General features: G+C 43.7%; 1 protein-coding gene across 1 annotated transcript; it reads left to right on the forward strand.

Annotated features, from left to right (window-relative positions):
• The first annotated feature begins 7175 nt into the window (after nucleotides 1-7175).
• On the forward strand, nucleotides 7176-14632 carry MFAP4 (microfibril associated protein 4). The gene is made up of 6 exons (XM_028701571.2): nucleotides 7176-7425; nucleotides 9514-9598; nucleotides 10476-10636; nucleotides 11335-11431; nucleotides 12525-12707; nucleotides 13538-14632. Exons 1-6 carry the CDS (start codon nucleotides 7420-7422, stop codon nucleotides 13783-13785), a joined length of 780 nt encoding a protein of 259 aa, XP_028557404.2. The 5' UTR covers nucleotides 7176-7419; the 3' UTR covers nucleotides 13786-14632.
• Nucleotides 14633-15518: the final 886 nt, after the last annotated feature.

A 15518-nucleotide genomic window follows, 5' to 3' on the forward strand; every position in this document is an offset into this window, starting at 1 on the left:
TGTGAGAGACATTTCAAGAACTTCTAGGCAAGACAAGCAAACCGGTTAAAACAAACATTGTTCTTCAAATGCAAAGGATGATTATTAAGTTGGGTAGAAATTAGGGCTTTATTTTTGTATTTGTGCATGGTCAATGAGGATTTTTGCTGGCAGTTTCTTACTTACCAGTACAAAATGTGGTGAATATTTCCTTAACCTGTCAACTTCCTGTATGTAAAATATTTTTTCATATTCTGGAGCTATCAAAAGTTTCTTTCTGCTTTACACACACACACACACACACACACACACACACACACTGCATTTCATCCTGGTTTAAAGTTTAAAGTCTGGAAATACTAAAGGTTTTTTCTCCATTTTGGACCTGCATTTCAACTGGGCATATTTGACAAGTCTTAAGCCAGAGGTTGAAAGAATCAGGGTTCTGTGTTTCTTTGTTTGTTTGTGTGGTGGGTGGAGAATCATATTTAATTAGTGGAACTTGAAATTTTTTTGCAATCTTCTTTTTCACGCCATGTTGTGATTTAAATTATTTCTCCAGTAGTATTGAGATATGTATTTGTATGGGTGTGTGTTGTTTGTCTAGTTCAGTGTGCACAGAGATTTCAGGGGGCGGGGACCTAAAACAATCAGGTGCTGTCAGGCCTTGGAATTAACCTTTATAAATGTCTCATTTTCTCCCCAATCACTCTGCTCCACAAGTATGTTATGCTATGTTGCATGGGCCATATTAGTTGGTTCCTTAATTGCACTGAACGGAATCTTACTATGCATGCTGGAGTCACTGAATGTATAACAAAGAACCTATTGATTGTGCTGTGTGACTCTCTATGATACATAGTCATGGGAGAAAGAAAGTGACCCTCTTTGTGGCGGAAATGACGAGCAGAATCCGTGACCAGGGAAGGGATACGGCGCAGGAAGACTGGAAGAAATTTAAAGAGTATCTAAAAAAATACTGTAAAATTAATGAAGGTTAGAAAGATGCTGGATTGGTCATTAAGGGGTTAAAAGCGGTAAGGGATAATTTGAAGAAAATAATTGTTATTAAAACTAATTTAAAAGTAGGGTAAGGATTTGCTGGCAATTGAATTTGAAATTAGAATACAGAAAGGGAAGGTATGAGGAAGTCGTGAAAGTAAGCTAAAAGAAAGTAAAAATTGAAGTTATACGTGTTTTATTTTTTGTATTTGTATGTCATTTTTCTTCTTTTTTTCTTTTTTCTCAGTTTGTTATGGTGTTGTTAAAACTTTAATAAAAATTTAATTTAAAAAAGAAAGAAAGTGCACCCTCTTTGAATTCTGTGGTTTTACATATGAAGACATAATAACAAAGCAGATGTCAAAGCAATAAACAACTATTTTACTTTTAAAAGTCATCTGAAGGCAGCCCTCTTTAGGGAAGTTTTTAATGTTTGATGCTGTACTGTTTTTAATATTCAGTTGGAAGCCGCCCAGAGTGGCTGGGGAAACCCAGGCAGATGGGCGGGGTATAAATAATAAATTATTATTATTATTATTATTATTAACAATCATCTGTTCCTTAGCAGGTCTTAAAATTAGGTAAATGCAACCTCAGATGAAGAACAACACATGACAAATTACATTGTGTCGTGATTTATTTAAGAGGGATAAAGCCAAAATGGAAAAGTCATGTGTGAAAAATGACATTATCTTAGACTGTTAGATATTGTGTTATTTTTAAGACAATAAACAAATGACCAACTCCAGCAATGTATTTCACTTCAGAAAGTATTAGATCAGTGTGTCCAAAACTTCTGACAACTACCAGTGCAACAGTCCAAGCCCTTAACCTTCAAGGCAGCGGATTTTACTTCGCGTTTCTATTATGTGTACAGATAGTGCCAAGCAGAAATCCTCCATTTCACAGTTGTTCCCCTAAGCACAAATTCCATAGTGGAAAAAGGACATGGATTCCATTGCCAGAGATTTTGGGTTATGTCCTTGGGTAGCACAACAGCTCTATTTAGCTGTAAAAAATATTATGCCTTTGAATTGTTACAGGAAGCCGTTAGCGTGCATGCATGTTCAAGAAATAGATGAATTATAAAGTTGGGAACTGGATTTAAATCAACCCTGTTTCTGGGTGAATTAAATTATAATTCAGATGCATGACGTAAGTTGCCTTGATTTAAATGGATCCATCCAGAAAAAGGACACAAAGCCAAGGATTTGTGTAGAAATTGGTCAGGCTGACTAGGGCTAATGGGAATTGGGGTTTGAGTCCACCAAGATCAAGGAGGAATCTACATACATATAAATGAAAATGAAAATGCTTTTTAAAAAACAACATGCTTTTTAAAAAAAACCAATATGTTTTGAAAAATATATTAAATTTCCCACAGCTTACCATCACCATCTAGTGTCACGTTTGTATATTGCACTTTACAACACACTTAAAATGTTTCATTTGCAGCTGTATAGCTGAGTCCCTAGAAGACCACAAGCTCCCTACCCTGCTGTGTGAGTAATGATTGAATGCTTCAGTCACAACTGCTGCAGAGGTAAGGTATACTTAGGGCAGGCATAGGCAAACTCAGCCCTCCAGATGTTTTGGGACCACAACTCCCACCATCCCTGACCACTGGTCCTGTTAGCTAGGGATCATGGGGGTTGTAGTCCCAAAACATCTGGAGGGCTATGCCTGACTTAGGGGTTGTGTAAGTAAACTGCTAAGAGTTTCCTTTTTAATGGTTACTTGTACAGTGGAAGGAAAGCTAGCTCATCCTAACTATTTTTAAGGCATTTGCAATATCCCCTCCCCTCTAAAGGCAAATCTGGGTAAAGAGGACCCACTAGTTTGCTAGGAACAGATATCAGAAATCAGGTACTTTTCCTCAGTAACAATGATGAGGACTTTGTTACATATGTAGTCATAAAACACTGGGTGTGCCTGAGACTGTCAACATCACAACATCTATGGGCTTGTTAATATCTGCTGATTGAATCTTGTTAACTTCAGTGGATTTATCCATGCATGATATCTCTATGTTTCAACATATGTCACTTCACTTTATCTTTTCAATCTCCCCCTTGCAGAAGAGTTTCTCCCCACCACCACCCCAAACCATGTGTACGTCTTGCACCCAACCTATTCACTTTATCTACCAGGCAAAGTTGTTTCTTGCCTATAAAACCTCATGTCAGAATTACGGTGTTCAGCAGTGCCAAGGGTTTAAACTAGCACTATTAAACTCCCACCAGTTGCAAAGGACTGACACTTATTACTTCCACCAAATGTGATACCACCATCAAATACTACCAAATGTGATGTATTACTGTGCGTGATGCACACAAACATTGCTCCCCTGCTCACTAATCCCCTTTTCGCTGCCTTTCCCAGCATTTCTTCTACACAGGGGTCAGCAAACTTTTTCAGCAGGGGTCCGGTCCACTGTCCCTCAGACCTTGTGGAGGGCCAGGCTATATTTTTTTTTGGGGGGGGGATGAATGATTTCCTATGCCCCACAAATAACCTAGAGGTGCATTTTAAATAAAAGGACACATTCTACTCATGTAAAAAACACGCTGATTTCTGGACCATCAGTGGGCCGGATTTAGAAGGCGGTTGGGCTGGATTTGGCCCCCGGGCCTTAGTTTGCCTACCCATGTTCTGCAACATGACAATACCCTGCCTCATTTCCTATCCCAAAGATCACATTGTGTTCTTTTGCTCTCTCAGCTTCTGAACCCACCCAAGGATCACAACATCCCCCCTTCCACCAGCCAAGCTTTCTCCCATCCACAACTTGTCCCCCAGAAAGGACAACACTATTATCTCTTCTCCCTCTTCCAAGTTTCTCTCTCTCTCTCTCTCTCTCTCTCTCTCTCTCTCTCTCTCTCTCTCTCATACACACACACACACACACACACGTATGACTAAAAGCCTCCCACAGTGTCAAAGAGGGAGGAGAGCCCATCTGGCAGTGCTTCCCTTCCTATGCTCCTCCTCCATCAAAGGTGACCCATTTGAACTCTGTGGCAGATTACTGTAAGTGCCAGCTGTCAAGTCCTAGCTCAATCCACATGATTCTTGTGCCTTCTAGTGGCTCAGACTGTCATCACAGCATGATGACAGGCCAGTGTGTGTATATATTTACACACGCACACACACACACACACACACACACACACACACACACACACACACCTATTACTGCACCCCTTCCATTCTTACATGATTTACTTATTTGTTCAATCTTCCCCATCCCTTGCCATCATGTATTTATATTTCCGGTCAACAAAAAACCTCATTTCACCCATTAGATGCAGTGGTACAAAACAGCACAGCCACTATTTTAAAGTGGGGGGGGGGGGAGTAAGTTGTATTTTACTATTGAATAAGAATTAATAAGAACAGATGGTCTTGCTGGCTTGAATGGTTATTATGTAATTGAACTTGGCTACTGTTGCTTCAAATCAGAATGTTTACTAGGTTGTTACTTTACAAAGGCAGCCCTGAGAATTTCAGCTTGTCCCCCTATTTAAACCTATAGGAATGCAGCCTCAACTGTAAAAAGAATATTATTTACTGGTGTAACAATTGCATTTGCATGGACAGGCAGAGTCCCCCCAACCCCAGGCGACCCGGGTGGAATAATGACACAAGACACTGTGTTATGGGATTAAAATTGGCCACAACTTTATTAAAACTTCAGATGTAGGGAGACCTTGGCTTAGGCATTGGGTGTTTATCCCTCCCAGTCCCTGGCCTGGGATCTGGGGAACATCAGAGTTATCCAGAATGTGTGGGGATTGGGCTGGCTCTGGAGAACATATGTTCAAGCAGAGAGCCTGCCCCCCGTTTCGCCGCCATTGGAGGGGAGAGCAATGACAACCCCTCGGCGTATGGCCAATGCCTCCCCTCAAGACCCCTTTAATGGGAAACCCTGGGATCAGCGCTGCAAGGGGGGTGGGTCACTGCTTCATGCCCCCCCCCCATTTAGGAAGACAGGCTAAAGGATTCCGCACAAGGCCTGAAACCGCCAAAGTTGTGACGTTTCGCTACGGGAAAGGCAAAACCTGCCAATGCAGGAAAATTGATTTCCGGCCCTTCAACAGCGACCATGACATAGCAGCACCCGAGTACCTGTGGAGAAGAGGTTAACCTGCAAAAGAAAGCTTAACTGAGGGAGGCTTAACTGAGGGAGGGCAGGGTGGGAGAAGCCCTGGAGCCAACTGAGGATTCCCAGGTAAGTACCTCCCTCTATTGTGTGGGCAGGCCGGTCCCTCCCCTTACCTGGCCAAATCACCGGGCAATGCCTTTTCAGTTGGGATTGGATAACTGGCAGAGGTACACAGCGACATCCAGGTGTCCAGTTTGGGGGGGGGGGAGCCAGGCTGTACTGCCGGGAGCCACATAGGTCCAGGGGGGCTGCGCTCAAGAAAGCAAAAGGTGCCTCTCATTTGATGTGGCGAACGGTCATTGCAGTGAGAGCAGCCAATTTGTGATAGTCCCATGGTTTTATATATTTACTCTAAGGTGGGATCACGACGTTTTAAAGAAACGAATGCCATAAATAAATGGAAAACATGGATATCCAAAGGTGGAGACCCATTCATTGGGCCACCTTCCAATCTTTGGCCTCACTTTGAAAGGGGTGCCTTATGAATCCTAACTGAAAACAATGCTTTTGGGCAACAACAAAAATATTACAGCGAATCTCCTACCAAGAGAAGGCATCTGATTTTCCTGGAACATGCAGAGGCTGAGTGTTCTTTCTTCTTGCTTCTCTCTCACACACTTTGTTTTTCCAACTCTCCAGTTCTGTCTGAGAGCTAATTGGAAACAGAGAAGGGGTTTCAGCTTCCTATGGCCCTCAGCCAACACCCCAATGTGGCCTCAGGTGAATTGTTGGTGGGAACAGAAAGGATGTGGAGGGCAACTCAGGCCCATCTGGCTTTGACATGCATATGAATAAGGATGCTGGGGGACATGCTGGCTGGTTGGGATCCAGCTCTGGGTGAACCTGAAAGACCCAGCCAGCTGCTGCTGAAGCAAAAGTCGTATAATTAAAAGCAGAGGAGAAAGTTGCATTCTCTTTGGACTGTGCCAAAAAAACCCTCTGGCTCCAACTCCCAGCTTCCCACCCCATCCCTGCCTGGGAGCTGGTATAGATAGGATAGTGTCCTTTTCAAGCTCAGCTTTTTTCCCTTCATTCATCCCACTGATGTGTCCAGTCACCAGATTAGTGCTCACACAGCATCTCCTGATTGTCATCTTCTGGAGAAGTAGATCTCAGTGTCATCGGTGTCCTGATGGCAATTTGCCCCAAACTCCTAATGACCACTCACAGCAGCTTCATGCAGATATTAAATAGCATTGGGGATAAAGTAGTGCCCTGCTTGGTGTTTGGTTGGCTTTGGAGTGAGACCTCTTACACTTGCCTTCTGGACTTCATCTTGCTTGCTTCACAGCCTGAAGACCCCCCCCCCAAAAAAAAAAAAAAATACCAAGAAGCCATTCAGGCTTCCACAACACTGAACTGAGTGCTCAGGGAGCCATTGTGTCGAATCCCCATTCTTGCATCAAGAAGCCTATATACATCTGAAATCTACAGGACTATAAAATCTATAGCAACATCAGAAGAAGAAGAAATACAACATGGCTGTGGCCAAGCAGATGATGTTGAGGAGGGCATCAGCAATAGTGTGCAGAAGGCTCCTTCCCTTAGTTGGGCATCAGTTCTGCTTGGCTCCCTGGCTTCTCTCTTTTACCATTGAACATCAAGTTCCTTCAGAGGTCTTTGTTCCCAGGCTCTTTACTTTCTAACCTCTAAAGCTCCCTCACCAAACCCAGGAAAGTTGGCTCCTATAATTCCAACACTCCACTGGATTCCACAGACCACTGGATCCCACAGGCTGTTGGAGAAGAGTCTTGATCGCCAATAATTCTACTCTCTCCATCCAAAGTTTGAAGTTAGCCCTCCCTTATTGTGCGCACACACACACAACTTCTTGCACGTGCGTGTGAAGGGTGAATAATGAAAACTTATCTGTGCCAAGAGCCCTGGACAGCGTCTAAGCTCTTGGCTTGTTTAGTCTCTCTCTCCCGCTCTCCCCCAACTTTCATTTCCTGTCTTGCAGTTATTTTATAACCCCCCCTCCACACACACACACACGCTCCCAACCCTCCTGGCTTCTTATTCTTGCAGGACTATAAATCCAGGATTTACATATTGTCTCCGATCCCTGGCCCTGGGGGGTGTCAGTGGGCAGGCATTGGGGGTGGGAAGGGGTAAATAGACAACCTGTTTGCAGCTGCATGCCAGACCCGGCAAGAGGAGAAGAGGAAGGTGGGTGGGAGAAACAGCTTCTAAAGGAGCAGGGGAAAGATCTGCACACCAGACTTATAAATACAGGAACAAGAACAGTAAAGGAAGAGGAACTGTAGGACAACATGAAGGTAATGTAGTATCTGAGGGGAGGGTATTTGCTTGTGTGTGGTGGTGGCTGGTGTGGAAAGCTGGGTCTAATTTTCTTCACAGGGCTTTTCAATATTCCCCCTATTATCAGTGGCTTTTGGCCGTGATCTACATAAGTGTAAGATTTGTTTAATTCATGGGATTCACTGATCAAAGACTTGCAATGGCCTGAGAGTAATTGTTTTTAAAAGAGGAGAGGTCTAACAATGGTTGTTACCCATCGTAGTACCTAGTGGAGCTTCCAGCTTCAGTGATAGTATATCTCTGAAAACCAGACACTGATGAGGGCTACTGAACTCATGTCTTTCCTGCGTGCACCATGGATTATTCAGGCTAGCTGCAGTGACAAGCAGAATGCAGGGCTAGAGAGACTTTGTGTTTGATCCAGGAGGGCTTTTCTTGCATTCCTAAATCTAGTCATTTGTTCTACAATTGACACCCCTCCCCAAGCCACAGGCATGCTTATTCTGCTACCCATATGTCTAACAATATCTAGTGCCTGCTTTCTAAATGGAGAAATTTCACCGGAATACTAGAGCTTTGATCCAAAACAAGCAAGTGATCTGTATCCAGAATGTATGGAGTTATGGAGGACTTGTCAATCAATGATGGTGCTGGTGATATGTGACGCTATTCACATACTGTAACCATAGTAGAGATTGGCAAATTAGCAGAAGCACAACTCTTTAATTTTGACTGGAAAGGTGGGGAGACAAGGAGAGCAGGAACAGGTAAGGTTAAATTAAATAAGGGGGAGAAAAAGAATGAGAGATGCACAAGTTGTAAAAGCAGTGGCACCATTAGCTAATTTTAAAATACAGCTTTCATGAGTTCATATCCTGTTAAGTCATACCAAGAGCAGACCCACTGAGATAAATAGACTCAAGTTGCTTAAGTCCCTTGGGTCTGCTCTGAGTGTGAATAACACTGGATATCACCCAAAATACATCTGGTTGTTTGTACAAACTCTGCAACTTTTGCAGATTGCACAGAGAAAGCCTCCCTGCTCCCACTGCATGTGCAGAAGTTGTTATATAGGTAGCAATTGGGAGCAAGAATGGAAGGCAATGATCCCTTATTCCTCCCTCCACAAATTCAATGAATGTCTGAAAAAGGAGGATAGTTTAATGCCACTGTGGGTATTCCATTACGTATAATATTTGCCCTACCTTCCAAAAAGGGGGGGGGGCTCAAGGGGGGTCGTGAAAGCTTCAGAACAAGCCATAAAACAAAGATTAAGCCAAGCATTTGAAGATTAAAAATGTATGTCCATTTTAGGTTTCAGTCTGAGGGAAGAGGGAGCTGTTTCAAGCAAGATTGGCATGAATGCTAACTCAGATTTCTTTGCTGTGCGTTCTTGCTGGATGTCAGGCTGTTGGCCAAAAACTTCAGTACAATTCCAAGTAAAACAAAGCGGTGGCTCTCTCACTCAGATTTCTTCTAGGGAAATCTCAGCACAGGATCCTCAGCATAGGACCAAACTAGCCGTCAATCTTTCCCTGAAATTTTGTTAGTAGTAGTTACAAGCGAAATCTTCAACAATATGTCAGGATTCCAGTGACTGTCCCATTCACCTTAAATAGCTTTTCTGTCCCCACCCCTCACCAGAAGACAGCCAGCCTCTTGTAGCCCCTGAGCAAGCTCTGTCCTTGCTGGTTTGTTTCTGGATCTTCCTCCCCTGCTTAGTTCTCCCCACTAATTTGTTGTGAAATTGTGTTGTGCTGTGTTCTGCAATTTTCAGTGTTCCTCCAAGCCTGCTGATGCTTCCCTTTTGTGAACAGGTGGTAGCCTTTTGGATACATAAGCAATAACACTCACAGCTTGGAAATAGAGAATGATTGGTCACATTTTTATCTTGACTTTCCTGCAATGAATACAAGGCAGTCTATACATACACACACACACACACACACCACAACCACTGTATCCTTACTACATAGGATGTTGCCTTATGCCAAGTCAGATTATTGCTCCAGCTACCCTGGAGAGCACCTCTCCATGTTTTCTGTTTTGTCCCCAGTATGCACCATGTTTTAAAATACCATGCTCTTTCTTTCTGGCTCTTCCAGGCCTCTCTGTTCCAGCCAGGCTTGCTGTTCCTCCTCCTCCTTGTTCAGTTGCCCACCTCACGAGCACAGGCCATCAACCCTGAAGGTAAGACCTGCTGACTCTGCTATATGGAGCCTGCCCAAGCCCCTCATGTTATGTCTGCCATTCCTATCCCTTCCCATTGGGGCCATATAGCTCAGGGCCCCTACATAAAAAAGATCCCATCTTCAATCCCTGGCATCTTCTCGTAGACCTGGAGAAAATGCTTTTTTCGAGGTGAGATCTTGGCCCAAAATCACGAGAGAGCAAGGAGCCAATTATGGATACCATGCTCTCATAGGAAAAAACTCAGGATGTCCCAGTTTTTCCAGGGCATGTGACTGGAAGTTGGTCTTCAGGGTTTCAGGCAGGACTTCCTGAAGATGTGGGTTATTGAAATTGGGACCTTCTGCATGTCAAGCTGATGGTGTTCCACTGAGCTAGAGTCTCCCCCCCCCCAAAAAAAAAAAAAAAAAAAATGTTGGATGTTTGCCTACTTCCTGGAGCTAATGTAATACATTGTAAATAAACAGACTTTGCAAATCATGGCCTTACAATCCAGTGTAATCAATAGACTTAGGTGTGTCTTACTCTGAGTAGCTTGCAAGTCTCCAGGATTCTTTTCTTTACAAGGGAATTGATCCTGTAAAAGGTACTCCCTGAAACATCCCACTGCTTGGAAAAGCTGAGGGACTGAAACAACACTGTCGCACAATCCCTACTTCCAGGATTGGTGTGAGGTTCCGGGGAGCACAGAAAGTTTTTATTTCCTTCCAAGAGTGTGCTTTAAACTTACAAACCCTATTCAGCAATTCCACTCCACATGTGAGGAGTTAGATGAATGCAGAGGAGGAGCGATGACTCTCCCACAACATCCCTACATTGAGCACATACATTTAACTTCTGTTAAATATATATATATATATTGCCTCCACTGCGGCAGCCCGGCAGCCACAACACTGCGAAGATGGCCTCCCACTAGACTGTGAAGACATATATGACCAAGGCTCTGAGACAGATGGCGTGTACCTTATTTATCCTGCGGGCCCCAATATCCCTGTGCCTGTGTACTGCGATATGACCACCGACGATGGAAAATGGACGGTAACAAGAGCAAAGTGTGGGATGGGAGGTCCACCTCAACCTGGCAGTAGGGATCACAGGGTTGGGGTAGATTGATGTAGGTAGCTCAGCTGTTTCTGTGCTTACCCAGGTGTTTCACTAAAGGCACCACAATGAAACAAAGTTTGTGTGTGAGTTTTTGGTAAATTATTTCATATCTTTCCTCTTTTTGGCCATTGTCCTCTCTCTCTCTCTCTCTCTCTCTCTCTCTCTCTCTCTCTCTCTCTCTCCTTCTCTCATTCTTTGTCTGTCTTTCTCATTTGTGAGCATATATGGATGCATAATTGCACTCACACACTGAAGTGCATAGGTACAACGTTCCCTGTTTTTAGCCTTTGGATTTTTAAAATACCTTAGTTGAAATTTTCTTATGTTTCATTTTTTATATTTTTTTGTGTTTCACTGTTTACATTTTTCCACCTTCATGAGTGTTTGGCAGCAGGAAAGGCAGGCTTTAAGTAAAGTTTTCTTTTTAAAAGACAGGAGGGAGTGAATGTTTATGGGAAGAAGGAATCTTTGTTTTTGTACCTTGAAGGCACACCATCTCCTTCATGTCACCACCACTTTGGGATTCCTGTTTTCCATGGTGATGGGAGGAACGCCGTTGCGGCGGGGGGAATGAGTGGGTACCAGTTCATTAGAGATTAATGCTATCATTTTCCTTCCACCACATTTTCCAGGTTTTCCAGAAACGATTCAACGGTTCAATCAGTTTCTTTCGGGGATGGAATGACTATCGGTTTGGCTTTGGCAGAGCAGACAGTGAATACTGGCTGGGTAAATAGAAATGAGTAACGGGAAATACCTTCTTTCTCTCCCCCCTCCTTTTAAACAACAACAACAACACAACAGACAATATGAATCATTGACAACCAAAAAGTAACATGAATTCAGTACAAGGAGGATTTGATGATAAAATCCAAAAGCCAATTGGTCAAAAATCACAAGTAAATGGAATGGATATTGGGCTCATCCATACTTACCATTTGCCCTGCACTTTTTAGGCACTGATCCATGCTTTAAGGCTGAGTACTTTTCTTTCCCCATGAAAACCTGCTCTTTTAACACAATTCAAGTTTTCTGTGGGTTGCAGTTTGTTCTGATTTAGTGGTAAAGAGAAGGTTTTCATGGGGAAAGCACTGGGGCAAACAAAAAAAACCCAACAAAACACTCTCGGACCCTTTGAAGTGTGGACCTGTGCCTAGAAACATGGCACAAGAGAGAGTCTGATTGAGCCCACAATTACGAAGTTGCCAGCGGGGTGGAAAAACTCCGCTTACATTGCACAACAAACCAAATAAGAGGAAAGGGGTTCCAGCCCATTTACAGACAAGGATTTGCCACCTGAGTGACTGTGTTGTCACATAGTTAATAAATAACCGCTAAGAACAGGTAGAGCCAGAAAGATCAGCATCACCTTTAGTTGCATGAAGATTACAATTTCTTTGAGATAGTGATGAACATAACTTTCTTGAACCAGTTATCTAGGGTATAACGTGAGACCTTTTTCCAGCCCTTTTTTTCTCTTCTCCCCCCCTCCCCCTGGCTCTTGACACAGACATTTTCCTTTGCCAGGACATTTTGGAACACCATATGTTTGGGTTTCTTCCCTATGCAGCTGAAAGATGTTCCTGGGCCCAGACAATTCCAATATAAAATGTGAGCATGTTTACAGTGTCTCTGAGCCAGGAGATGCAGCCAAGTTCCCCTTCATTTTTCTGCCTGCCCATCACTTTTCTGTCCAAAGACACTGGCTCAGACAATACATAGCTCCCAACAAAAAGAGTGGGTGGTTGCGTGGCTGTCTTTTGTTCTGTGTGTATACAGTTTGGGTTCCTAAATAATACGTCTTATCTGCTCTATGGCCCAGGGCTGCAAAATATCCACCTCCTGACCCTGAAGCAGAAGTATGAACTACGTGTGGAGCTGGAGGACTTTGAGAACAGTACGGTCTTTGCCAGATATACGGACTTCTCACTGTCGCCACACGCTATCAGTGCAGAAGAGGATGGCTACACACTGCATGTGTCTGGCTTTATTGATGGGGGAGCAGGTGAGGGGCTGTGGGTGCCAAGTTACTAGTCATCCCTTTCTACTGTTACTTCAGCCCCCCACCCCATACCCAGGACTGGGTAGGGTGCTAGCTCCTAACACATTGGCTCTATCCCCCGAAATAGATCCTTCAACTGCAATAGCAAGGGTGGAGAGCTTCAGGCCCTCAAAATGTTGTTGGATTTCAAATTCCATCAGTCTTAGCCAGCATGGACAATAGTCAGGGATATGTGGAGTTGGAGCGCAGCACTGAGGAACGTGTGGAGGAACCTCTATATGTTGGACTCCTAACTTCCATCTGCCCCAGCCAATATAGCTGATGGGGGTCCAGGAACAGACTCCCTGCTACTGTTATAGAGATTCCTGAAGTGACCTCCAGTCCCATCCAACACCACATAATCCAGAAGTCCTGGTTCTGAGTCACATAAGGACAATGCATTGGATCAAACTCCCCTCCCAGGGTTTGGTTCTTAACTTTGGGAAATTTTTCTGTACATCAGTGTGGTTAAGTATAATTGCCCCGAAACTCAGACCACAAGAAACTCCACTCTTTGGAAAGCATGCCAACAGCCAGTTGTATCAAGCTAGGCCCCTAGCTGCAAGTGAATCTACTCTAAAGTAAGCACACTACTCCAGCTTTTTATTGCAGCAGGCTTCATGGCAGGTACCTAACCTCAGATGTTGCAGAGCTACAGCTCCCATCATCCTTGACCACTGGCCTTCACAATGAGCTTGTGGGAGTCTAATAATATCTGAGGTGCCACAGATTACCCACCCTTTCTTTATGGAATCCACATTTTTGTCACACCATTGTCTTTGTGCTCCCACCAGGTGACTCATTGACCTACCACAACGGCCAGAAGTTCTCCACGTTCGACCGGGACCAAGACCTTTTTGTGCAGAACTGTGCGGCGCTGTCTTCGGGTGCCTGGTGGTTCAAGAGCTGTCATGTTTCCAACCTGAATGGCTTCTACCTTGGCGGGGCCCACCTCTCCTATGCAAGTGGCATTAACTGGGCCCAGTGGAAGGGCTTCTACTATTCCCTCAAGAGAAGTGAGATGAAAATACGCCGTGTCTGAGAGACGGGGTGGCCTCTCCCATTCCTCCTTTCCAGTGGCCTTCCGAAGATGAATTTCCATTGAAACAAACAAAACCTATATTGTGGATAAGGTTGTGGAACTGGGATTGAGCAGGTGGGGACTAGGGCTGTGATGGAACTAAAGCCATTGCCAACACAAACAAATTTTACCTTGTCTTAAACTTGTGCTGTGCTGAAATCTGTCTTCTAATTCCTTGAAAATTTTCTTTCCCAAAGAAAGATGCTTGATTTTTCTGCCTCTTTCTCAGTGTACTTCAGAAAGTATTTGCGGTTACGGTGAGTTGGGGTTGAGCTTACTTACTTTATCATTCATTGCAAAGGTGGCCAGTAGTGGTGGGGGCTTTTTGGTGTCAATCAATTTCTCCAGCACTCTGTGGCCATCTTGCCTGTCTGTGTTTCCTGATCTGAAAAAGCCACATGGGAGGAGTTATCTCATGATTTCTTTCCTTGGGCTTCAGTCGAACTGGAGGAAGCTGAGGAGGTTGCCTACCAACTGCATGAAACTGGTCTGTCCTTTTACCTTAAAATCAAAACACAACGCCACAACATCCACACAAGGATCACTTTAAAAATAAAAGAAGATGTTACTTTAAAAACATCAACCGTCAGGCAGCTATCGTGGGCATGGTAGGCAACCTCCGCAATTTCTAGTGCTTTCAGGAAACCTCACCCAAGGAAGTCATGAGATGCTCAGGAAGTACAGACTACAGATTGCAGACCACCAGAGGGATGTTTTGTAGAAAAGGAAGAAATAGGCCACACCAAAAGTCATGTGAGTGCAACAAAACTCTCACACCACACTAATAAAGATTTCACCCAAAGTCTGATCATTTTCAAATGCAATTTCTTTTTACAAAAAACAGACAATCATTTTAAAAAGAGCTCTCTCTTTTTTGCACACCATTGTTTCAAACCTGTTTAACTGCCATGACTACAAAGCAATGCTCTGGATAATTCCTTAAGGAAGGTTTTCTAATACTCTCAGAAAATGATTCTCAGAGCTCTTTGGGAAACAGTGAAGCTACTCTGAAACTCACAAGTGCACAAGAGAGACATATCTAAATCTGCTAAGGGGAAGAGATGATCTTCATGTTGTTTGAGGCCAGGATTGAGAGTCTGCAGCACAGATGACTGGATTAGCATTCAAACCGAGAGTGATAAAATGATGGGAAGAGGGGAAGAACACAGGCAAAAGCAGCCCAACCAGTTTTCCAAGTTTAAGAATAATTATAATCCTTTGTACCCCTTTGGTTTATACTTTGAAATAAAGCCACATTCTCTGAAACTGAGACAGTGATACAACTGTTAGGGGGGGGGGAGCTTTTTTGAGGCCAGGAGTGAAAAATCTGTAGCCTTCCAGATGTCACCCCTGATTGTTGGCCATACTGATGGGAGTTAGTACAGCAACATTTGGAGAGTGACAGGTTCCCCTCCCCAAGTTTAGGTAATTTGTTATTTCTTTACTGGTCAACTTCCCTGCACCGAGAAAAAGAGTATTAGTTCTTCAAAATGTGTGCTTCTTTTGACATCTGGCTGGCCTGAGTAACCATCCAAACTGCAAAGCAAACTTAGAAGATGGAAATGAAGACTAAACACTGCTTTCCCCAGCCTTCTCGTGTCCTGCCAATAAGCTTGTTTTGACTCCAGGCTGTTCACATCTGGATTTTGTCCCCTGCAATTAAGGCAAAAGTCACCTGAGGCTACAGCATTGTG

This window comes from Podarcis muralis, chromosome 13, assembly GCF_964188315.1.
Source record: "Podarcis muralis chromosome 13, rPodMur119.hap1.1, whole genome shotgun sequence".
NCBI lineage: Eukaryota > Metazoa > Chordata > Lepidosauria > Squamata > Lacertidae > Podarcis > Podarcis muralis.

Bases quoted from the DNA above. Each gene is read 5' to 3' on its own strand.
- MFAP4 (XM_028701571.2), top strand. The intron at 9,599-10,475 runs GTAAGACCTGCT...CCACTGCGGCAG, and splicing joins ACAGGCCATCAACCCTGAAG to CCCGGCAGCCACAACACTGC. The intron at 12,708-13,537 runs GTGAGGGGCTGT...TGCTCCCACCAG, and splicing joins CTTTATTGATGGGGGAGCAG to GTGACTCATTGACCTACCAC.